Genomic DNA, 26,084 nt, shown 5'->3' on the forward strand with positions numbered 1-26,084 from the left:
GACCCGCTAAAGGATGATCATGACACCTTTTAAGGATGAGAATCCTAAATTGTTCTGGGATGAAAATCTGTTCGTTATGAAAGTAAAGATCATCCCTTAGCTGAAGATGCATTTCCAAAGAAGGTAAATGATTGACAACCACTTCCTTTATTTGTGATACAAGATCTGTTTGCAGGAGCAAAAAGTGCTTAGCTGGCTAATAGTGTCAGGTTCGGAAGGTAAGACCGGGTCATGAAACATGCGTGAGAGTGCTTTGCCGTTCTTCGATCCTGGACGGTATGTTATGTGAAACAAAACGAGAAAAGAAAAGTGCCCATCTTGCCTGCTGCGGCCTTAGTCATTACAGTTCTTAAGTACTCCAGATTCTTGTGATCTGTAAAAATGAGGGTAGGGTGTGAAGCTCCCTCCAGCAGATAGTGCCATTCCTCGAGAGCCGCCTTAATAGCTAACAGCTCCCTGTCCCCCACATCATAGTTCCTTTCAGTGGAGCTTAACTTCCTAGAGAAGAAGGCAACAGGGTGAAGTAGAGATTTTGGTCCCTGTTGTTGAGATAATATGCCTGCAACAGCACTTTCAGAAGCATCCACTTCAAGAACATAGGCTAAGGCAGGAATTGGGTGCTTCAGGATGGGAGCAGAAGTGAATAGAGTTTTTAGCTGTTCAAATGCTGCTTGAGCCTCGGGGGTCCATTTGAATGAAACATATTGTCTGGTCAACTGCGTAATTGGTGCAATGATACTGGAACAATTCTTGATAAATTTCCTATAGAAGTTAGCAAACCCCAGGAAGCATTGTACAGCTTTTTTGTCTCCTGGGACAGGCCACTATAATACAGAAGTTACGTTTTGTGGATCCATAGCATTGCCATCAGGAGTAATGATAAGTCTGAGAAACTGAATAGTCTGTTTCTCAAATTAAAAAGGATAATCTCCTGCGCCAAAATGTAGATGTAAATGATTAGATGATTAAAGTAGCCTGTATTAGTAGTGCCACAGCCACAGCACCAAAATCAACAACTCAATATAAAACCAATTAATACGGCGCTAAATAAGCAAAATAAGATAAGATAAACCATATAAAATAGTGGCTGACATATATAAGGAGTGGCTGACATATATATAAAGAGTGCAGTGGACAGCTATGAGGATAACATGCATGAAGGTGAGCAAAAACGTGAATAATATCCTTAATGGGTAAACATAAGGTGAATGGTGTCCTTAATGGGTCACACAGACTTCATGCAGGTGTGAGCCACAATGTGCCAATCCTCTAAGGCTGGGGTGCCCCCTCACCTTCCTGCTCAGGCCCCCAGGGACCAAAGAGCTTATAATGCTGATTGTAATGATCCTGCTGGTCGGTGGATCCTGCTGGTAATAGTGGTGTCACTCACTCCTCCTGGTAGGTCTTAGTATGGAATAGTAACCTCAGCACTGCCCGTGATGTCTCTCCGATAGAGGCTCTCCAGTACGGTCTGCCGGTCTCTATGTGCATTCACTGACACTGAGCAGCACGAACCTCCTCCACCTCCTCCTTCTCTCACAAGTCGTCAGTCTCTTCTCCCAAGGGGAGGTTCGTGCTGCTCAGTGTCAGTGAATGCACATAGAGACCGGCAGACCGTACTGGAGAGCCTCTATCGGAGAGACATCACGGGCAGTGCTGAGGTTACTATTCCATACTAAGACCTACCAGGAGGAGTGAGTGACACCACTATTACCAGCAGGATCCACCGACCAGCAGGATCATTACAATCAGCATTATAAGCTCTTTGGTCCCTGGGGGCCTGAGCAGGAAGGTGAGGGGGCACCCCAGCCTTAGAGGATTGGCACATTGTGGCTCACACCTGCATGAAGTCTGTGTGACCCATTAAGGACACCATTCACCTTATGTTTACCCATTAAGGATATTATTCACGTTTTTGCTCACCTTCATGCATGTTATCCTCATACCTGTTTCTCAAATTCACACTTTTCTGCTTTAGCATAGATGTGATGTTGGCGTAGTCTATCTAGTATTTTCTTCACATGGTCTCAGTGTTGCTCCATTGAGCTGGAGAAGACTAGGATATCGTCCAAGTAGATAATGATAAATAAATCAAGATAGTCCTGGAATATATCATTGACAAAATGTTGGAACGTTGCTGGGGCATTACAATGGTTAAACGGCATAACCAAGTATTCAAAATGCCCGAAGCACGTTCGAAAGGCCGTCTTCCACTCATCTCCTTCACAAATTCTGACTAAATTATATGCACCTCTCAGGTCTAGTTTTGAAAAGACACATGCCCCTCATAACCTCTGGAACGGTTCGGGAATCAGAGGAAGAGGATAGCGGTTATTGACTGTTATCTTATTAAGATCACGATAGTCCACACATGGTCTAAGAGTATGATCCTTTTTTTCAACAAAGAAGATGCCAGCTCCTGCTGGTGATGTGGAGGGCCAAACAAACCCCTTTTCCAGGCTTTCATCTATGTAATTTTAAAGGGCCTCTTGTTCCAACTCGGAGCGAAGGTAAATTCGGCCACAAGGAATCTCAGCACTGGGCAGGAGTTCAATAGAACAATCATAGGGTCGGTGAGGGGGAAGAGCATTAGCACTTTTCTTGTTGAATACATCCAGGTAATCATGATAGGAGGTAGGAACAAGTCTCATCATCTCCAAATCAGGATGAATACTAAGAAGAGGAGTCGCTGTGCACGGCTTCTTTGGAGTACAATGAATCTGACAGTATTTGGATGAAAAGGTCATCTCCCCAGTGAGCCAGTTAATGGAGGGGTTGTGTGCCTTTAACCAGGGCATGCCGAGGTTGACAGGAAACATAGGTGATGTTATGACAGCTAGACATAGAAATTCCTGATGTCCTGAGGAAGAGTGGCAGAAGACTGGAACAGTCTCTAGTGTCACTGGGCCAGGCCTGATACCAGAGCCATCAGCCAGATGAACCAAAAATCCTTGTTTCTTGATACAGAGAGGAAGATAGTGCTGAGTTACAAAGGTAGAGTCCACAAAACAGCTACAGGCACCAGAGTCTATAATTGCTAGATCAGAATCAGTCTTTTCAGTAAGCTGCAAGGGAAGTAGGAGGGAGAGGTATGTTTGATTCGTTCCCTGTGGGTGCATCATATGGAACCAGTTAGGGGAAGTCTTGTGAGGTCTCACTGGACATGTCAGTATGAAGTGACCAGCATCACCACAGTAGAGACAAAGGTTGGAATGCTGTCATCAAAGACTCTCAGCAGAGGATAAAGGTGGCCTCCAAAAGCTCCTTCGAGGAGGGTTACAATGCCCCCCCTTTGCTAGAGGATGTTAAAGCAGTGGGCGAGGGAACAGGAACCTCAATTACTCAATTTCAACATCCAAAAAACTCTTGCTGATTCTTTCACCTGGCCTTTCCCATAGCTGTCAATCGATCTGGATGATGAGGTTTATCAGATCTTCTAGTAAGGTAGGCACCCCTACTCGAGCAAGCTCATCTTTAAGAGCATTGGATAGATTGAGACGAAACTGATGACAGAGTGCTGAATCATTCCATTGAGTGTCAGTACTCCACACACAGAACTCAGTCACATAGACCTCTACAGGCCTTTGGCCTTGCTGTAGCTTGCTAAGCATAAATTCTGCAGTCTGATGACAGAAGGGGTCAGCGTATAGCTGAGACATGGCAGAGAAAAAAAGAGTCTGTAGAAGTCAAAGCAGGATCATGTTGCTCCCGGAGATGATGGGCCCAAGATTGGGGTTCATTCTGAAAGACTGGGATAATGAACTCCACCTTGGTACTCTGTGATGCAAAGGTTCTAGGCAGCAGAGAGAAATATAGTTCACAAGAGTTACAAAAAGTTCAAAATGTTTTGTGGTCTCCAGTAAAACATTCAGGTATTGGCACCCGGGGTTCAGGTGGAGGAATAGTCCCATAAATCATGTTGAGCTCCGTTTGGGTGGTTACATCTGAGGCTGCAGAGGGACCCAGGGTCGATGAAACATCTGGCTTGTCTGGTAGTCGGTCCTCCATGTAATCAAGGTTTCTTTGAAAACTCTGCACAATGTAGCATAAGGCAGAGATTGATCGACAAATATCCTCCAATGCAGAGGCCTCCCTTTCAGAATCCATCACTGGCTGACTGATACTGTCACGTACCTGATAGTAGAATGAAATGATGAGGTTGGCTTCATTTGTGTCACTAGCCCTGACCCCACTGGAAGTGGAACAGAGGGTGCCGAGGGACCAGGGGAACAAGAGTGCCAGCAGATGTTGCCTGAAGAGCTTGCAGTTGGAGTCCTGAAGAGACTGGTGCATCACCGGTTCAGGAACGGTACAGGAACGGTAGCAATGTTTTGGAATCCCACTTGGGTTAAAAGGGCACTCCACTTGCACAGCAGGATCAGGATAAGTGACAAGTCAGATCTCCTAGTCGACCTGAAGCAGGAACAGTTTATGGTGAGCAGAGCTGGTATAGTAGACAACCAGGAGGGCACTCAAGGACAGGAAGCTGGGATCGGAGACAGGAGCAAGGTCACAGGAATAGTCAAGGTCATCAACAGCGGACAGCAAGGTGCCAAATCATGAGCAAGTCAACTTCAGGAACAGAGCCGGGAACAGGAACTAGCAACAAAGCAGGAGCGGAATCTGAAATCAGGTCAGGAACAAGCTGGGTCAGCAACAAGGGGATCATACAAGAATACAGCAGGACACAGGGAAACAGCTGAAGACCAGTCAGCACTAAGCACAGGCAGATGCATCCTTTAAATAGTCCGTCTGGCGCCAATATTCACTGTGCGTGTAAGTGTGCCTGTCTGTGATTGCACATTTCTGTGCGGATGTGCATGTCTGGTCACTACTCTGCGGTGCTTGCTGTGCGAATGCGCATTTCTATTAGCCAGGCATCTCACAGGAATTCCCTTACAGTACCCAAGCTGACAGGGAGGAGGACTGTTAGTAAACAAAACAGTCCTCCTCCTCATCAAAGATCCTTGGTAATCACCGGGTGCCGCCGGGTAATCAACAGCCTTGACCCAGTGATTGACAGCCGTGGCCGCAAATGGCGGCGCAGGTAGAGCTCACGCACGTGCCCTACCTGGAAATGCAAAATCAGTTATATATACGTGATTTTGCGCACCCCTGCCTCCCTGTAGCAGTATATCTGCTATAGGGCGGGGGGAAAGCGGTTAAACAAAGTGAATGCTTATCACCTAAATCTAATTACAGCAAACAATAATTGATGCCAGGAAATCTGTAACAGAAAGTAAACTTTGTTAACCCCACATATGCTGGAATTCACCCCCTGCACATAGTTCCACTATGCACAGTATGTCAAGGGGTTCCAGAAACAGTCCCTTTAGCTCTAACTGCATGGAAAGGGTAGCTGGTATAATTCATGGCCAGCCAGGTACCCAATGATGTGATATAACCCTCTAGGGAAAACCCCAAGTGGGAGGGGGGTCTCCTTCATCCTGGGAAGGAGTCTGGTCCCCAGGCCCCTCACGAAGCTCAAGTCACGGTGGTTTCCGTGACATCATCTCTGCAGTTTCTCCTTTATAGCTGCCTGATACTGTCCTGAACAACTGTCTTCTGGTGCTGTGAAGCTTAACAGCCATTGCTGCTACTGAGAGTAGTGCCACTCACCCGCCCTTCTTCTGCCCTCTCTGCCATTCACAGAACTCAAACTATTATTGTCCTACAATGCATCACATATTGTAAGTTGAAAATAAGTCATTAAATGACACACTCTTCTCTTCATATTTACAGAATGCAATGCATTTTGGGGCTTAATAACACAAACAATATAATCATGTGTTACTTTTCAGCAATCAGATAAAAATATAAGAAAAATAAGAAATTCTCTGCACCCCTGGGTGGGTAGTTTCAAAATGAGTAGAGGTATATCAGCACTTAAGTCTCCATATCATAGTCCTATATCATGCACATATATCGTCTTCGTTTATTGTGAAAATTCTTAAATGCTCACCAGATCCCATGACCCTAAATTATGTGCAGGTCAAATAAAACAAATTCAAAGTGTCTGTGACTTCCTTCCACTCCACTTTCTTCCAATCCGCTCCTCCAAAAAGTACAAAACTCTATAATGTGGTAGATTTTGAACCAATACTATTAAAATCTATCTATTTGTGCTCACATGTACCAGTGTTTGTATAGTGCATATCTCACTCTTCACCATGTGCCCTCTACACCCAGTTCTATATCTCACATGCAAAAATACTCTTATCAAGGTTTTTCAGATCACAAGACTGGACAACCATATGCCACAAATTCTCCTTGTCCTCCAATCTCCTCCTCTAATTCATATGGTCTTCCCCTTTAAATTATCTGATATTCCTATCTCCCATTAAAAAAAAAAAAAATTCTATTGCAATATGCTATGACCCGAAATAAAATAAAATAATCTATTTGTGCTCACACATAATTGTGTCACTAAAGCGCAAAATTCGTAATCCACCATGTGTCTCTCTCCCCACATGTAAATCCCTACAGGCCAATATAGTATTTCCAATTATAAATCTTTTTTTTTTCTTCCACTCCTCCTTTAAGGCAGCCACTCTTCACAGTATTATTTCACAACATCCAAGAAAATGTGTAGAAATGAAAAACATAGTGCAACAGATTCATCCACAAACTCTTTATAAGATAAAAAGGTGCTCACATATAAATAAATGAAAAACCTGAATTCAAGATGGTGGAAAGCTTATTTGCGGTTCTGGTTTGCATATGATGTCACTTACTGACATGTTTTATCTTTCTAACTTTTTCAAAGAATCCTTTGAAAAAATCAGAGTGACGAAACTGCAGGGAGGAGTGAAGGATCAGGTAAGTAAATCTCCTTTATTTTTCTCCAAATGCATAAATGAGCAATTAACCCTTCTGCCCCACTGTGAGAAATCATTCTTTATTTGTCTGTATTTGGGCTTTGGATGCACTGGAAGACAGTTGCTCAGGAATGATTTTTAGCAGAGCATCCACCTGCAGGTAATGGGATACACACTATTACTCATACCTAATGTGTTTAGTGCTGTATAAACAGAATATACTAAACTTCAGCTTTAAATACCATGACACCTATATTAGCTAATAAATGATCCCCAAATGTTAAGTGAGCTTAATTCATTACAAATAATCATGTGTACATGTGAGGAAATGTTATTGCAGGATTTTTGGTTATATGAAAGACAGCATTCCTGTCATTATTATAGATGTGTACAGTGTATTTGAATGCCAGGAATGCCTTTATAATAATTGGCAGTGCATTTTTCCCAGTAGTGCAATCAGAGCAGAGCAGGTGAAAAGGAAACAGCGAAAAAATATATCTGCAAACCTGCTTGATTGATCTTTCACTTTTTGTTCTGCTGGGTGTCAATGAGTCACTAATCACATTATAATCATCTTGGGCTGGACTTGTGAGGTCCCTGTCATTTGACAGATGCTAAAAGCCAGATTTGTGGGTTTGAATTTACACGAGTAAAAAGAAACAATTACTTATAGTACCTGTGAACTGTAGTTCAGCATTATCAAAAGAATCTGCTCTCCTAAGCCCATTCTAGTCCCTGACTCTAGGCACAAAAGCTAAATATGTACAGAAACCACTCCATCTGGAAGAGTATTAATATTTGCTAAGGCAAGGAAAGGCCAAGTTATGCCAAATGTTCAGATCAATTTCCCCCTTGTGAAACTGTTGAGAAAACAAACACCAAATCATCCAAATGAGTAAATTTCTGGGCCCCAGTGCTTGCCTTAGACATAGAGGCCAGATCCAGTTTATGTTGAACCCATTGATCTGTGTACAGTCCATTTATCATTCATGAAAAGAGCCAGTGATCTTCACAGTATATTAGAAGAAACAACTGAGATCATCTGTCAACGGCCCTCTTATTTCTGTTTCCCTCTCCACAGGGACTGCATCTCCTTCGATTCTTCTTGAATTAAAATGTTGCTAAGCAACACAGCTGGGGGCACTGATGGCAGAATAGCTTCAATCTATCAAACTGTTTAAGCAGCTGGAGTTTTCAGCAGTGATTTTTTTCTCCCCTTGAACAATAATGCATAATTATGGAACACAAGCCATGCTCAAATACCCCAGAATATCACATATGTTTAATGTAAAGCGGGACAAAACCCTTTTCTCATGCAAATCTGAGGTAAAATCCACTATAAGCTAGCTGGACTCTCCCCAATGGCTTATCTGGTGCTGTCATTTTCCCGAAATGATAACATGCCACAACGCATCGTGGGATTTACTTGTACAGAGCTATTTGGATACATATTCTAATTCCTTGTTTTGTTTATTTCTTTTATCTATTTTCAATGCCATCCTCTCTGTTACTAAAAAGTTTAGCAGAAATTAGATTTGGAAAAAAAGATTTGCTTCAGAGATCAATTTCAGAGAATATATTCATATATGTAGGCAAAACCCGATTTATGTGATTAAATCAAATGAAACCAGTTTATAAATTATAGATTGGATTATGCTTCTGCTACTTCAATTGTATTGTTACAATCTTTTATATAAACAATTTACAAACTGTCTAATTTTAAAACTAAACTGAAAAGCTGACAATACACTGATTTTATTGAGATAGCATTCACTGTGATTAATCAGCATACAAATTGTCAGAGATAATTTATAATTGAAAGCATACCTTTACTGAAGCATAGCCCACACAAATGCCTTTCCCTCTGTACACTCCTGTTTGTTGATCTAATTGCTGCAAAGGTCTGTACAAAAATGATCAAAGACTAAAAGCTAAAGCTGACTATGGACAGATCATTATATTTTGATCAGTCAACCAAATGGATTCCCCCATCCACACAATCAAGATAAATGGGGGAATACTACCCACCAAGGGCGGACTGACCATTTGGAAACTCGGGCACTGCCCGAGGGCCCGGGGTCAGTAGGGGGCCCCATGAGATGCCCCTGGTACCTTTTTCATAGGCTTTTTTGAGTTTGGGCAAGGACACAGGGGCCCCATGATCCCCTCTTGCCCGGGGGCCCCATGAGTTGTCAGTCTGCCCCTGCTACCCACTTCACTATTGTATTCTGACAGCGTGATTCCTCCCATGTTAGAACACAATAATCAGCGCTGCAGCTGAATTGGCTGCAGTGCTGATCAAACAAGAATTTTCCAACATTTCTGTTCAAGAGAAGCCAATCGTTAGATCAACTTCTCTCTCGTGGGAATGGTCATAGATGGATCACAATTCAACCAGTCTCTGCTGATCTTACTTACTGTTATGCATACCCCCTGCCCTACCAAGCATGGTAACTGTCTGCTCATGTACAAAACAATGCATCATGGTAGGCCTGGGGAGCCTGTGTACCATATTTGAAAGTACCAGGTTTTTCAGCAGGGCAATGATTGCAAATAAAATCAGTGGATGTAAGTGATCAGCAAAAGCAACCCAAGATGCCTACTGTACAGTGGGGATAGGTTTGGGGTGCATTATTTTTTGCAGGTGGGCTCCAAAGTTGAATTCTGGCTTAGACCATTCTATCTTCAAAGAACAGAAAACTGCCAAAGTTACCATACTGTGTTATTTTTGTTTAACTAAATTGAGTTATAACTAGATATACTGTATAATAAACTGCACCCTAGTGACCTAGTTGCAGACCTGGGATTGATATGGTTGACTCAGGCTGAACTTCTGCTCAGCAGTATTAAATGTTCATAAGCTACAGTTTACTCACAATTAGTCAAGGTACTGATTGTTTAATGGACTTTCAAGGTTGCTTCAAATCATAATAAAATTAGGTTTATTTATTGGGATATTGCAATGGCAATTTGCAAAGGGCAGAAACCCATGTCAAATATACTGTAAAGCCGATCTTCAGGTACAAAAACTATCATTTAACTATATACCTCAATAGCCTCAAATTATATACTATAAATCCACTTTGTGTGCACCAAATGCCTTACAAACCCTGACATTACCTTGTAGTAGCAGTGATATAAGCACTGTGCTGTACATAGTCTGTGCAGAGAATTACAGGCTGCCAGCAGAGCACTACAGGAGAGGGTGGAGACAAAACCAGTCACACTGCATAAAGACAAGGGGGAGCAGTGACTGGTCTTTATTACAGAAAGCTGGAAGAAATGCACACTTGGATAAAATACACATAGTACACCGATATTAAGGAAAGAAGTTACATGTCAGTGTCTGCTGAAGCAAATGCTTCTAAATGCTACATTCTCTCTGTTCTTCTCTGTGGAACATGAGCATTGTATCCTAATGGACAGAGGCTCTCCTGGGACATCACCTTGCCTGTTCATAATTAATTGCTTCACTTGAAAGACAATGATTTGATCCTTCGTGAAGCCTGCTCATAGGGAGATTTAGACTATGGCAACACTAAACTCTTCATCTTCCCTGAGAATTCTGTGGAAACCCAAAAAATTAAGAAATCATTTGATGTTATCCAAATCAAATTTAGAAAGAAAAGGCAATAAATACAGTATGATCTTCCCTGCAAAACTACACATTCAAGATGGTGAGATTGCTTCTTCACCTCACCTGGATAGACACTTTACTTAAGTACTGTTGTTCTAGTTCTCCCACTCTAATCTTATGGCTTGGACTGAGGCATTCCCCCTCACCAATGTTTGGAGATGGTGGAACCATTCTAAGTGGGTATTTACCTGCTACTCATCCACCACTAAAGCCTTCTCCTGCATTGACCTGGAGTTTGCAGGGAGTCTTGTCCTGCCCAGTGTCTTGGAAATCACCATTTTGTAGGGGGGAATATTGGACCAAGCTTCTATCCTTTTGTCTTTGGTTATGTCCAGGGTACCATCTGCTGTGTTACGGAGATTATCTAGATTTTGGTTGGCTGAACTGAAGGTTGATATGCCATATATACAAGATATGTCTGAATACTGGGTCCTTAATGGCCATACAGCTGCACATTCTATCACCTTGGATGCATTTAAAGCTTTTACAACTTGACCCTTCCAATCCATTGCAGGAGGGGTCAGGAAAGATTTAAGAGCTGAACTGGGCATTTTTTATTTGGATTTGCCATGTGTTCGGAAATGTGTGAACAATTTGCAAAAAAACTCTGAGCGGGAAAGTGTGTTGCTGCTATGCTCAGGTGTGAATAGGATGTGCTATCTTCTCACAGATCTGGAAATGTCCTGATAGCAACCCATAATCTCCTATGTGGACTGCTTCTTCACCATTGTTAACACTTCAAAAAGGTTTTGTACAATGGTTAATATTGTCTATACCTGTGTATCTCCTTTGTTATTCATATGACAATAGGCTGCATTGCTTGTACTTGATTTATCAATTTTTCAATAAACATCTTCTACTTGTAAAGAACTCACATACAGTATATCTTGTATTTAGACAATACTTGCTTATCCTTGAGTTCAGCTTTATGTTAATCCACTCATATAACAAAAATATGAAACCTTATTTGTTTCTATAGATTACCCCACTTTGTATATAGTGTGACAGTGCAAGTGTCACTATGGAGATGGCCAGGAAAAAGACAAAGAGTTTCCATGTCTGCTGACTGCAAGGCTACAGAGCATAGATTTTGAGTGTAGAAAACTGCTTTGCTTGGTATTTCCAGATGGGGCTCTGTAGTTTGGAAATTTCTAAGAGTCTTGGGCAGGATGAAATCTCCAACCCAGTGTCCAGGTGTTGTGGCCAACCAGCAGGGTGTGTGCCCAGGTGCATACAGCCCTTATAATGATGGACTGGGGAAAGCAGTAGAAGGAGGGAGTTGGAGTTGGTGCAGTTGCAGACATTTGGATTGAGAGCCCTGTCAGGAGACCTGGTTGTCTCTGAGACTGCATCCCTGGAGGAGGGAACTTCTTGCCCGACGAGGAAGGTTGGGACAGCTACATGGGCTTGGGAAGCTGGGAAAGCCGAGGTAGCTAGCAAGTCCAAGGGGACTAGAGGAAGTGCAGAAGTTTCAGGGAAAGTGAGCACACCCAAGGAAAGGGGGGGGGGGCTTGAAAATCCTGTTGAAGCTTGGAGTAGGCCTGTTCAGCTAGGAACTGCAAGTTGAGGCAGAGTGGACTTGATATTTTTCATTTGTTGTATTTTTGCTGTAGAAGTACCCCTGCGTAGGAAACTTTATAACTTTATGTTGGACTTTTGTTTTGCTTTCTGCCATTTTTAATAAAAGTGGGCTACCACACCCTAAAACTGAAATTTCTGTCTGCTGTAAACTCACTGTACAAATGCATCTACCACAAGCGATAACTACCCCCCATATCACAATAGTCATTGTACCTGTACTATTTATTAAAATCAGGCTGTATGTGTTTTGGCTACCTAGCTAATAATGTTCTCAAAAGGAAAGCAGAAGCAGGTCTCTCAAGTGGACAGTTAATGCTAAAAAAAGCTCTACTATCAAGCAAAAAAAGAAAACAATATGTAGTGAATGGTTCTTGAAAGTAGACCTGTCAGAAACCTAGTCAAATCAAACTGAGCATATAATGAAAAGTATATAAGCAGAGGTCACCTTCAGTAAAAGCCTATTCTCAACACATAAAAAAACAGATACTGTATATGTGTAAGGTAAAGTCTACAGGCTTGGAAAAATATGTAAATGGATAGAAAACTGGCTAAAAGATCGTATTCAGAGAGTAGTGGTTAATGATTCATACCTGAATGGTCTGGGGTTGTCAGTGGTGTACCCCAAGGTTCAGTGTTGGGACCCTTACTTTTTAATATATTTATAAATAATATAGGGTCTGAGATTAAAAATACCATTTCAGTCTTTGCGGATGACACCAAGCTGTGCAGTGGAATAACGTCCTTACAGGATATCTTCAACTTACAAGCCGACCTCAATGCACTGTTTAATTGGGCAACTATGTGGCAAACGAGGTTTAATGTTGATAATTGTAAGGTTATGCACTTGGGGGCTAATAATATGCATGCATCATACATACTAAGGGGAGTACAACTGGGAAATCAATGGTGGAGAAGGATCTGGGAGTTCTGGTAGATCACAAGCTTAATAATGGCATGCAATACCAAGCTGCGGTTTCTAAAGTGAGCAAAATCCTCTCTTGTATTAAAAGAGGTATAGACTCCAGAGAGAGAGAGAGAGAATTTTACCCCTGTGCAAATCATTAGTAACACCTCATCTGGAATATGCAGTTCAATTTTGGGCACCAATTCATAAAAAGAACATTGGGGAACTGGAGAAATAACAGAGAAGAAAGTACAGAGAATTAAACTGATACGAGGCATGGAGGAGCTCAGCTATGAGAAAGATTAGAGGAACTGAATTTATTCTCTCTTGAGAAGAGGAAAATAAGGGAGATATGATCAACATGTATAAATACATCAGTGGTTCATATAGTGAACTCGGTGTAGAGTTATTCAACCTGAGGTCATCACAGAGAACAAGGGGGCACTTTTTACATCTGGAGGATAATACATTTAATCTCCAAACACGGAAAGGTTTCTTCACAGTAAGAGCTTTGAAAATGTGGAATAGACTCCCTCAAGAGTTGGTTGTGGCCAGCTCAGTGGATTGCTTTAAAAAAGGCCTGGATTCTTTCTTGGAAACACTGAATATAACCAGATATTAACATTTATAGGTAAGGTTGATCCAGGGAATATCCAATTGCCTCTCGGGGGATCAGGAAGTATTATTTGTCCTCTGCAGGAGAAAATTGGATCATGCTTTGCTGGGGTTGTTTGCCTTTCCCTGGATCAACTGTGGGTGTAGGATTATAACTTTTTTTTTTTAATGGTTGAACTGGATGGACTTTTGTCTTTTTCAGACAGACTAACTATATAGGCAGGGAAACTATTTGCAAGCACAACTTTGGTTGCCTATAGTATCTCTAAATCTATTGGTCATTTTGACATGTGGTTTCCTTAAAGAAAACCCAGCACTGCTGCTTACTTTTACTGCTTCTTACTGACAATTCTTGCAGGTTTTATTAGCTAGGAGAGAGGCACGGTGTGCATCCTCTGACCCCTTCAGCTGTTTATGTGTTTTGAATCTACCTGAGTGGAAGAACATTATTTTAACAAACTATTTATTGCATTTTCAGCATTCTAATAAATGGCTTTACAGAAATGGCACAGAACTGCTACAAGTATACCACTTGCTGCTTGAAATATGAAATATTAATATGCAATAGTTCATATTTCCCAGGCCAAAAAGAAATCATCTTTTTCTTTCTCTTTTTCTCTATTTTTGCTCTGGCGGTATTAACAGGTAGTTTTTCTGTGCTTGGGGCATTTTTAAAATATGAGGAAATGGGCATAGAGAGATGTATTAAATTTGTTTTTTTATGCCCATGCATACATTTTAAAATACAGCTGCATATTCAGATAATTATTGAAAGAGAATAATACAGATGTAGGACATTATAGAGAAATGTTTAAAAAAAGTGCAATTTTTTTGGGTTAACAAAATAGAACACACATATGACAAACTTTTAAGATATGTGGCTTGCTGGCGTATGAATTATTGCTGTGCTTAATAATCTTGTCATAAAAGTTTAAAATCTGTACAGCGTACAGCCTAACAATGAAGGAATTCCCATCTGGAATGTTAAACAGATGGTTACTTGTTATAATGAACCTGCCCTATAAATATCCTTTGCCATGGTCAGCGTGATTTTGAGAGAGTAAAGGAAAAAAAAATCATTGAAACATTGCAAGCTGCTGATAACTCCGGACTTAAAAGACAGTTATTAAATAAAAAAATGTCAATACTCGTGTCTTGGCAAAAACATTTGAAACTGATTATGCTGCTTCTATTGAAAGAAAAACATGAGGTCTATATCTTTAGATCTTTTATTGAGCAGTGAGCCTAGCATCAATAGCTGCTGCTCAACTGTAAATGAAAATTGATTCCAGATCTAACCCCTCACTTGCAGTGCTCCTTCTAATCTAAACTAACCCCATTAAGCAGCAAAGGAAAGCATATTTAATGGAATGCCTGGAATAGCTATTAATATTTCCAGTGTAACACAGAAACAAGCAATATTTCATATATGAACCTTCAACATTTAAAATAAGTAAAATCCAACCAGACAATGGCAAGAGGAAATGTTAACTTGCTCTGGACAGCAAAGTATGGGAAACCTGTGATCTAACCAGACAAACCAAATCAATAATGTTTGTTTTGTGTGGGGATGGATTATACAATATATAGGTCTTACTTGGCATCTATTAAGCTGGGTTGCCAGCAATCTAGAAATATAGGAGTCTATAAGAATGTTAACTAATCAAAGTTGTCTACACAATCACTGAACAAATGTAAAAAGTATTGTTTTTGACTATTGCTAATCACAATATTTTGTTATATATTAGCAGGATTTTCTGCTTACTTGGTGATACCTTGCAAACAGCAATGTCAACTTTAGCATAGGATATTGTTGAATTGCCACAATTTGGCATCTGAAAGGAGGCCAGATGGTATAGTTATCCCCACACAGCTGTAACTGATCTTGCTGGGATTTTTTTTCCATAGAAATTTATGTTTATTAAACCAGTTTCAGGTGACCACATTGCTCAGCATAAATCAAAGCAAAAAAAGTAACAGCTATTGGAAGAAAGAGGTTATCTCCAGATGAGGATGGACCCCATAGAACTCCTACCAGTTGTAAGAAACAAGCAGGTAATGCAGCCAGCTGGCATGTGATTACAAGTATGGTTTAGGTGGATTTACTCTTTATTTTTGTTACAAACCAATCAGTAGAATTACTGAAATAAACACTAAAATGGTACCACTTATACAGCATATTTTCCTAATGCTTTTTTATTTTCTAGTAGGTATGCATGTTGTTGAAATAGCAAGTAGAGATAGGGCTATTAAAGATAAATAAAAATATCTACTGTAATGTTTGCAGATTTTTAATGCTCAGTGTAGATTACATGTTTTGAGCTGATAAATCCAATATAGCCTGCATATTTTCCTATATTTAGAAGTATATTTAGAATACCTGTTCGCTGTCTTCTTCATCACTGCTCAGCTTTAGGTCATCTTCAAGCATGCTGCAAAAAATGTAGAAAAAGTTATTTTATTATTATTATTGCTATTATTATTATTATTATATGGGATTTATATATCACCAACAGTTTATGCAGCACTTTACAACACAAGGGCAGACAGTACAAATACAACACAATTTAATACAGGAAAAATCAAAGGGCCCTGCTCATTAGAGCTTACAATCTAAGAGGGAAGTACAAGACATACAAGAGGTAATAACTGTGGGGAGATGGGCTGATGAAGAAGACACATGTACAGTTGTTAGGTAGGGGCTGGATAGGCCTCTCTGAAGAGATGAGTTTTCAGTGATCGTCTAAAAGTGGACAGAGTAGACAGTCAGACACATTGGGGTAGGGAGTTCGAGAGGATGGGAGAGGCTCTGGAGAAGTCCTGGAGGCAAACATGGGAGGCAGTGTCAAGGGAGCTAGAGAGCAAGAGGTCTTGGGAGGAACAAAGAGAATTATTTAGTTGGTATTTTGAGACTAGGGTAGTGATGTAGCTGGAGGCAGAGTTATGGATAACTTTGTAAGTTGTTGTAAATATCTTGAATTTCATTCATTGGGCAATTGGAAGCCAGGGGAGGGATTGGCAGGGAGGGGTGGCAGACACTGAACGGTTGGTAAGATGGATGAGCCTGGCAGCAGCATTCATTATGGACTGAAGGGGGGATAGCTTATGTAAAGGTAAGCCAGGGAGGAGGGAGTTGCAGTAGTCAAGGCAGGAGATGACCATGGAGTGATTTAAAAGCTTTGTGGTGTCATTGGTTAGGAAGGGGCACATCCTGGAGATGTTGCAGAGGTTGAGGCCACAAGCTTTGGACAGTGATTGGATATGGGGGCCAAAAGGATAATTCAGAGTCTAGGATTATGTGTAGAACCTTGGCTTGCGGGGACGGGTTGATAGTTGAGCCGTTGATTTATGTGGAAAAGTCAGGGGAATGGACAAGTAGGGAAGGAAATATTTCTAGTTATACATTTCTACTTTCAAACATGGCCTTACTCTGTAATTGATGACCTTTCCCAGTAAGATAATAAACTGAGGGTGATGCTGGCTTATTGACCTAAATAATCATATGTGTTAACACAAGGAAATGTTAAACTGAATTTGTCACAAAAACAGAATACTGATATGTGAAGTTTTACATGGAAGCTGCCATTTTTGACTCGTGGGCTACAGAGTAGTACTAATGCAGTGAGTTCACCTATAGTAATACTAAAGGCTTTGGCTTCATTGCTCCAGTTAACATAACAGTATAGAAACATTAGCTGAGGATAAATGTTTTTCATAACACTTTTATGGTTATTAGTCTCTCTTGCTTATTGGAAAGGTTGTTGACTGTTGGACAAGTACCATAATTGTGGTATGATACTACCACAGAGCCGCAGCCTTAATTTATCACTAATCACAAAGTATTTATGTCTAGTGGCAGCAAAGGCTAAGGCAGTCTTGCATGGTAATTGTTTCATTAGTTGTGAAAAACAAGTGATAAATCATAAACTGTAAATCAAACATTTTAATAATGCCTACACATTGATCAATTATGTCCTGTGAACAGTAAAAATAGCCCTGGCAGCAATTGCATCTATGGCAATATTGTTATTAGGAATGTAAGTTCAACCCAAACCCAGCCTATTCACAGTTTGACAAACTGCCAAACATTCTGGACATATATGGGCAATTCATCCGCCCATATCTCCAGCTTTTATATAGTGATTTGGCCAGTGTTGCCACCCAGGATTCTCAGACTGTAGTTTACATTACAGCAGTGCCAGGGGTTCTGTTATCATCCAGTGGTGGGTTACAATGGCAGTGGGGAAGCATCGGTAGGTTGCAGGAAATCATCCTTGGGAAATGGATTGCTGTGATTGACGATGGATCTACATCATTGAGAGACATGACTGTCAATTGATTTACATCAGGAGATGCTGTTTGCATTTTTTTTGCCTTTATTTGCTTTAAGTACCCTTACAATTTTTTCTTTTTTAATAATGTGTACTGTTTTTTAAAAAGCTAAGGAATAAAATAGTGTGGGGTCCACTTGAGGCTGCATTCACACTTGAGTGTTTTGTAGCTTGAAACTTGAAGCTCTACAAAAGCTCAAACTTAAAAAAATAAATTGTTCTCTATGGTGCCTGTTTACACCTGATCGCGCAAACCAAACAGGCACCATAGAGAACAATTGGTTGAGAGTTTTTGTAGCTTCAAGCTTCGAGCTACAAAACGCTCAAGTGTGAATGCAGCCTAATAATCCAACCATACTCTTAACTTGAAACATTGGATTGTACTGTATATATCATCCAAAGCCAACAGAATAAACATGTTATGCATTTTCAAGATGAGCTTAGTTGTATTTTTATTTTTAAGTATTATTTTGCCAAAAAGAGTGGTTGAGGCCTGAAACAGACTTCCAGCATATAGTAGGTAAAGGTAGTTGGTAAACAATAAGTGAATTCAAACATGCTTGGGAAAAACATAGCTCTATACCCATAAAAGTTAGAAAAAAGGAGTAAAGACATGACGGTGCATACTGGTGTATTCGAACATCAACTGAATTTTGGGGATTTAGGGATCATTTTGCAAGGGATTTTCCCTTTAGCTTAGTGAATGCTGATTTAAATTATCCAATCATGTGATAGCAAATATATATATATGGCTCTATCCTTCATTCTTTAACTCATATCTTCAATCTCTCCCTTTCTACTGGCATCTTCCCCAACTCTCTAAAACATTCGCTAGTCACCCCCATACTTAAAAAGGCCTCGCTGGACTCCATCAATCTTAACAACCTAAGACCCATCTCCTTACTCCCTTTTGCCTCCAAACTCCTTGAATGCCTAGTCTACAACCGGCTGAGCTGCCACCTTAGTGAGAATAACCTTCTCAACCCCCTTCAGTCTGGATTTCATCCATAACACTCCACAGAAACTGCTCTCCTAAAACTCACAAACGACTTACTAACCGCTAAAACCAATGGTCACTATTCCGTACTATTACTCTTGGACCTCTCCACTGCCTTTGACACAGATGACCACCCCCTCCTCCTCAAAAAACTCCATTTACTTGGTCTCCATGACTGTACTCTCCATTGGTTTGAATCTTACCTATGTCACCGCACCTTCAGTGTCACAACTCTACTTCCTCCTCTCCTACTCCTCTTACTGTTGATGGTTCTGTCCTTGGACCTCTCCTATTCTCGATCTACACTTCTTCCTTGGGTCAACTGATAGCTTCCCATGGCTTCCAATACCATTTCTATGCTGATGACACACAAACCTATCTCTCTACTCCTCAGCTCACCCATCCATTTCCTCACATATCACCAATTTATTAGCAGACATATCAGACTGGATGTCACACCATTTCTTAAAATTCAATCTATCCAAAACTGAGCTTATAATATTTCCACCCCCATGTGCCTCCTCCCCCGATTTCTCAGTCAGTATCAATAGCACTACTAACAACCCATCCCTGCATGCTAGGGTGCTAGGGGTAACCCTGAATTCTGAACTATCCTTTCAGGCCCACATCCAATCCCTGTCCAAATCATACCGCCTCAACCTCCGCAATACTCCCCTTTTTAACCAATGATACCACAAAGCTCCTAATTCACTCCCTGGTTATCTCTCTCCTTGACTACTGCAAATCCCTCCTCCCTGGCTTACCTTTACATAGGCTATCCCCACTCCAGTCCATCATGAATACTGCTGCCAGGCTCATCCACCTTACCAACCGTTCTGTGTCTGCTACCCCTCTTTGCCAATCCCTCCACTGGCTTCCACTTGCCCAACAAATAAAATTCAAAATACTAACAAGTTACAAAGCCATCCACAACTCTGCTCCCAGCTACATCACCAACCTGGTCTCAAAATATCAACCAAACCGCTCTCTTTGATTCTCTGAAGACCTTCTGCTCTCTATTTCCTGTGTCACCTCCTCCCATGCTCGCCTCCAGGACTTCTCCCAAGCTTCTCCCAGCCTATGGAACTCCCTATCCCAATCTGTCCGGCTATATCCTAATATATCCACCTTTATACGATCCATGAAAACCTTTCTCTTTAAAGAAGCCTATTCTGCTTCCCTAGTAAACTGTTGTTTATTTCCTCCATCAGCTCATCCCCCCACAGCTATTACCTTTTGTATCACTCAACCCTTCCTCCTAGATAGTAAGATCTAACGAGCAGGGCCCTCTGTTTCCTCTTGTACCAAATTGTATTGTAACTGTAATGTCTACCTTTATTTTGTAAAGCGCTGCAAAAACTGTTGGCACTATATAAATCCTGTATTATGATAATAATAGTAATAATAATATATATTTGTTTGTTTTTGTTTTTATTTTCTGTACGTGTAATTGAGTATTATTTTGTAGCACCCTCCTAGTTTAGCTAGGGGGGGCTAGATCCTAAAGGTTAGTCAGGAGCTGGTTAGCAGCTCAGGTGTAATAGGCAGAGTGGTCAAATTGCAGTCAGGGCTGAGAGACTCTGTAGGCCAGCCATTCTGGAATTTCACATGCCCTTAGGTTTTTGGAGGAGGGCCTTGGAGGCAGTGGGTGTGCCTGAGGAGTGGCTGGCTGCTCTCTTGAGAGACCTCAGCCAATCCTCAACAGAAGGCTTGGCAAGGGGCAAGGAATCCCTTAAAAGTGTAGGAGCCTGCTCAGTAGCAAGAGTGTTAGGGGTTGGGTGGAAGAAAGAGTAGAAAGATGTGAGGCTGGAGGAGGAAGGCTGCCAGAAGGCTTAGTAAGATGGGGCCTGCCTGCAAGCCTGGAGCTGGAAAGGAGGAAAGCTTGGGACTCACTGGCCCCCGAGCGAGGACCACCTGTATGGCAGGGATGGAGTAGCCCAGCTGATAGGACTGGTAGCAGCAGCCATCCCACAAGCGGTACAGGAGAGGATCTGAGTGAGTACACCTGCAACCCCTGGGCGGATAGGGGAAGAAGCACTTTGGTGGGAAACTAGAATAGCCCCCTACTAGTGACTGTTCACCTCATTTAAAGAAACAGGAGCCAGATCCCCTGCTCAGGAAGAAAGTCTCCATATTGCTAGGTGAAGAGAAGTTCATCTGGGGTCTGGGGTGGTACAACCAGGAGATGCTAGCTAGCACTCCAACAGAAACTGCATCAGAGAAGAGAAGCTTGTGAATAGTTCAGGAAGTTGTCCTCAAATATCGGTTCCTTGGACATCCCTTACTATATCCAAGTTCTAATCTCCTAAATAAAATAACAAAACCAATGATCAAGGACTGGTTTCTGTCTCCGGATGAAAGCTTGTGTGGAAAATGCTGAATGACTGACTGTGCAGGACTATAGGGAGACCCAATTCATCAGCAATCCATAAGGGGGTAGTGCTACACTTTTTTTGTGAATTACCACATCCACTAAGTTGAGGGGCAAATGAGCAGTCTATTTACCTTTGTTAAATAAATCCATTAGTTTCGCTCAGCAGTGAAATCTCTCCACTGTCTTTTTAGTCTTGCATTTTACCATGGATTCTTCGTCCACCTGCTGCTTTCCAACTGGGAGAGTAAGGCCCTGTTATAATGTATGCAGCAGGCAGGCACAGTTGGGAATTTCAGCAACATATATTTCACCAGTGGATATCCAGAATTATAAAAAAAACAGGGGAGCTTCAACCAACTAGTATCAGTCTAAAAAGATCATTATTTTTCTTAAATGATTATTTTTTTCACCACAGTCAAACTTGAAAGTGAAAGAAACTCGAAGACATGAATGTGTGTGAGTCCTTAATTGTACCAGTTATGGAAAGGCCTTTTTGATTTTCATATCCCATTCTTATTGAAATCAAACTCAATTGAGTGTCGCCCTGAAGGTGTAATATTTCTATTACAGTAGATGTTTGGTGGTAACAAAATGTTGATCTGTATTTGGCAAAGTTTGCAAGATGAAACCATTTCCTGGAATGATGTTTCGCTAATAGAGCTTTCAGTGGGGTGAGCCTCAAAAAAAAATAAATGTGTAAGGAGAAAGGCTACTCCTAACATTAATCTTATTGAGAATCCAAGTATTTCACATGTTAATACATAAAGTATATTTACTAACATTTTAGTAAAAGTAGAGTTTATACCAAATTAGCCCTCCATTGATGTTGAAGGTTTTGAGTTTAAATGATACTCTTCAATGGCTAGCAAGTTATTAAAGATGCAAGATGCACAAAATTCCACTTTTGGGTGATCCCTGAAAAACCAGTCTCCTCTGGGAAGTTTTTCCTGCCACAACCTAAAAACTGTACTTTTGCTTTCGCCATCAGCTCATCCCCCTAAATGTATCCCTTTTTGAATCATTTGCCTCTCCTTTTTATACTGTAAGTTCTCACAAGTAGGGTCCTTCTAACCCTCTTGTATTGAATTGTATTGTCACTGTACTGCCTTCCTTTATTTTGCAAGCTACTGTGCTCAAAAATCCTAAAATAATAATAATAATATACAACATCAATATAATAATATAATATATTCTATAACAATTACTGTTATTTCAACATTTGTGGTAATCGTTTTCCATAACAAGTGCCTACAGGACAGACAGATGACTGTTCGAAAGCTCTGAACCTTTCCTTTACAAACATAGACCGTACTGGTACTCTAAGATCTATCACCAACTAAAGCTGTCTTGATGTGAGCTGACAACAAGCTGAATGTATGCTGGATGTCAATACACTTGCAGTGTACAGATGTATCACCCTTTTGAATGTGAATGCTTTAAAAGCTGACTGAGTTAACTATAGTTTCTCTTGTTTGACTGAATCCTTGGCAGAACATTAAATCTTGTATTATTTTAGTCACACAAACCTACTGACTCTACAATACATCTGTACAGATACATCTGTATGTCAATGGTAAACAAATGTTAAAAGAAACACAGGGAACAAAAGCAAGTCAGGTTTCTACAGCACTTCATTACACAACGAAGAGCAATTAACCTTTTTGACTTGTATTAATCTGGAAAATAGGCTCATCGAGTAGGAAGGTTTGTAACGCTTTCACGCTACAATTTTTCCTAAGTGACGACAAAGCAAATCCGTTCATAATTAACATTTGTAGCAACTCCTGCATTTGTTTTGCTAACGCAGTTATTAAAGGGGGTTGTCAGCTCTAATAACTGGCCTTGGTGATTATTTCTTGATTTGTGATATATCTATGGAAGCCACAAATATGAAACCATGCAATGATTTGTAACAATACACTAAAACAATACAGAATAAAAGAAGCACAATGAAAAAAAAAACAAGTTTTTAAAATGTAGCACTTTGTAAATAGGTCAGAACTTCAATAACTAGACATTTTTTATGTGATAACAGCTAATATTGCCATGGATAGCATTTATTGCTGTTATAGTATGCATTTTATGTGAGCTTTACGATCAGTATTATGAGTTAGATTCAAGTTAAAGATTAATTTTAGAGGTCATCTTGAAGTTGAGAGTTAGATTACGAGTTAGGTTTTGGGGTTATAATGAACATTATTATGTCAAAAATGTGCTAAAAAGTTTAGAACCACAATCCCTGCAGCAAAAAACCTCAAGTCAGTTTTTGAAAGGTGAACTGGTATGGAAGAATAACCATTCAAAGAAGGCAACAGAATGTACTTAAAACTGTAAAGTAACACTATTTCTTAGGCCATGTCAATATACTATTTTTGCAAAGAATTTTGCAGAGGTAAGAATTCATGCTTTTAAGCTTCTTATAGATGCTCAGATCAGGGCCTTCCAAGTCCTCTTTGCCCATCAACCAGTGCCTTGATGTTCAACAGTTTTTGCATTCAATGATGGCAGCAAATATGATGGCTCCAGAGAGGAGCCAATTTCTCATCTCATGCATTGAAGTGATTGTAGCTATATTAGTGCACTTGCAACAAAAACACTTGAGTACTGCCTGGGAAACTTTGTTATTTGCACTACAGTAACATTCACATTTTCAGGAAAAGCTTTCAGGGTGTATCCCCTTCTTCAAGGTCCAAGCAGAATTCATACACAAAATTTTAGCAGAATGGTAAGACAATTTCTGAGGGGAATAAAAAAAATAAACCAACATACATAGCAATGGTAATTACACTTGGATAGTTAGTGAGAAAAGTAAAGGAGTGGGCTATGAACTGGGAGGGAAGAATTACAAAAACACACACAGGAGGGCACGAACAGTTAGTGCATTATCACCATAACATTTATTCAATTATAAAAACAATTGCACACTCACAAACATGAATTATATCAGGCATATCAAACAACGCCAGCTGTAAGTGATGTCATCTCATCGTACACTGCATGGATGGAAGCACTCTGAGGAAGGGGGCTTGTACCCTGAAACACATTAGCCTTCCAACCATGTCATGTATGATGAGATGAAATCAACTATGGCTGGAGCTGTTGGTGTTTGATATGCCTGTTATCATTTATGTTTGTGAGTATGCAATTGTTTTTGTATTTGAATAAATGTTAAGGTGGTAATGCACTAGATGTTTGCGCCCTCCTGTGTGTTTTTTGTAGTTCATTGAAGACTACCCAATCTGAGGAGGGCTGCATCTAGTAAAGCATTAATGGCCAGGATATTATGTGGAGTACCTTGATTTCAGCCCAAGAATGTGTGTGTGTCTGTGTGTATTACTATACTGGGAGGGAAGAATATCAAAAGTCATGCATTTAAAAAATTAAAAAAAAAAAAATCTACAGATTCATACATGTATCGATGCAGCCCTTGAACAATTGCATCTTCAAAGGTTTGATATGTAAAAAGATATCTTCCACCCTGTAATTAAATTATTATTAAATGAGTGTAATAAAGTGTGATTTATAGAATTGTTATTAATAAAATGCCAACACTACATAGCCTACTAGACGTTCACAGACAGTCATTATTTTAAGTCCTCATGCACACTGGATGTTTTTACAGCTGCTGTTTTTTGCTTTTGCCATTTTTTTTCTACAGCTAGTAAACCCGCCAGCATGTCCATGCACACATAGACTGTAATCAACATTTTTTGACAAGGTCGTTTTTTGGCTGGAAAGAAATTCCAGGACTAGTGGGTTTCTAGAGGTATTTTTTTAGCTGGAAAAAGGCTCTAACGCTGAAACACAGTAAAACGCTGCAAAACCAGCATTTTTGGACTTTTCTTCACCCAGAAAATGCTAAAAACGCAAATGTGGAAAAATGCGGGAAAACACAGCTAAATGTGGCAAAATGGCGCTAAACGCTCATGCACAAATGCTAAAAAAAGCTGACAAACTCACGTTTTTAACATGACTTTACACAGCTAGCATTACCAGCATTATCAAAACACCCAGTGTGCATGGAACCTTACATGCAAGAGCCAAGTGATGACAACAGCTGTAGCAAACGGCAAAAAAAGAATGTCTTCTCATACAATGTGTCTGGCTACATTTCAGTGCTACAAATAAAGTCATGTGAGCAAATTAGAATGATAGTTAATTGTTATTAAACTTATTTTATTTGGCGTTAGACTTCACCACCCAATGCCTATACTTGCCACCTACAACTTGGACCCAAAGATTCTTTTGCAAATGTAAACACTGCATGAATTTGAGCATATGTATGTCTCCATATTACCCCCCAATGCAGGAGGGGGGCTATTAGAAGCTCCTCAAGGCATTTGCATTGCTTTTTGTAATGCCTGGGTTCAACTTTTAGAAAACCCACATAAGACATCATGTAAATCAGCAAATGTTTTTAATCTGCACTGTTAGTAGTAAAAAAACAGAACAAATGATAGACGAGTTTCTGCAAAAGCTATAAAGTAAGTGTTTTAAAAGGCTTCTCTGAGACCATATTTTTTCTGGATTTTAAGGTGGATTAAATATACATACAAAACATACAGTATAAAGCTTTTGTTTTAAAGTTACAATCTTACACAGACCCACTGAGTGTTGGCTAGAGGAAGAGGACCTGAGGAAATGCTCCTTCTTCCCTTCTGATTGCAGAGAGGTGACATCATTTTCCCAAGATATTCATTTCAATCTAGGCAAAATCACAGTGGAGCCCAAAGACAGCTTTTTAATAATAATTATACTGTTACTGTAAATTGTGTCATGTTTAGGTAAGAATTAATTTATACAGACTATTAACATATAGATCTGCTA

The 26,084-nt window shown here is 40.3% G+C and overlaps 1 protein-coding gene across 1 annotated transcript in view; it reads right to left on the minus strand.

The window, feature by feature from the left end:
• The window catches only part of AFF2 (ALF transcription elongation factor 2), a 759,231-nt gene that overhangs the window by 231,866 nt on the left and 501,281 nt on the right, over window positions 1–26,084 (minus strand). The window contains exon 8 of the mRNA XM_089684953.1: window positions 15,936–15,987. Coding sequence (XP_089541079.1) covers window positions 15,936–15,987 — 52 coding nt within the window. The remainder of the gene's footprint in view (window positions 1–15,935; window positions 15,988–26,084) is intronic.

Source organism: Staurois parvus, unplaced genomic scaffold, assembly GCF_062004578.1.
Source record: "Staurois parvus isolate SC_StPar_1 unplaced genomic scaffold, SC_StPar_1.0 ptg000361l, whole genome shotgun sequence".
Taxonomy (NCBI): domain Eukaryota; kingdom Metazoa; phylum Chordata; class Amphibia; order Anura; family Ranidae; genus Staurois; species Staurois parvus.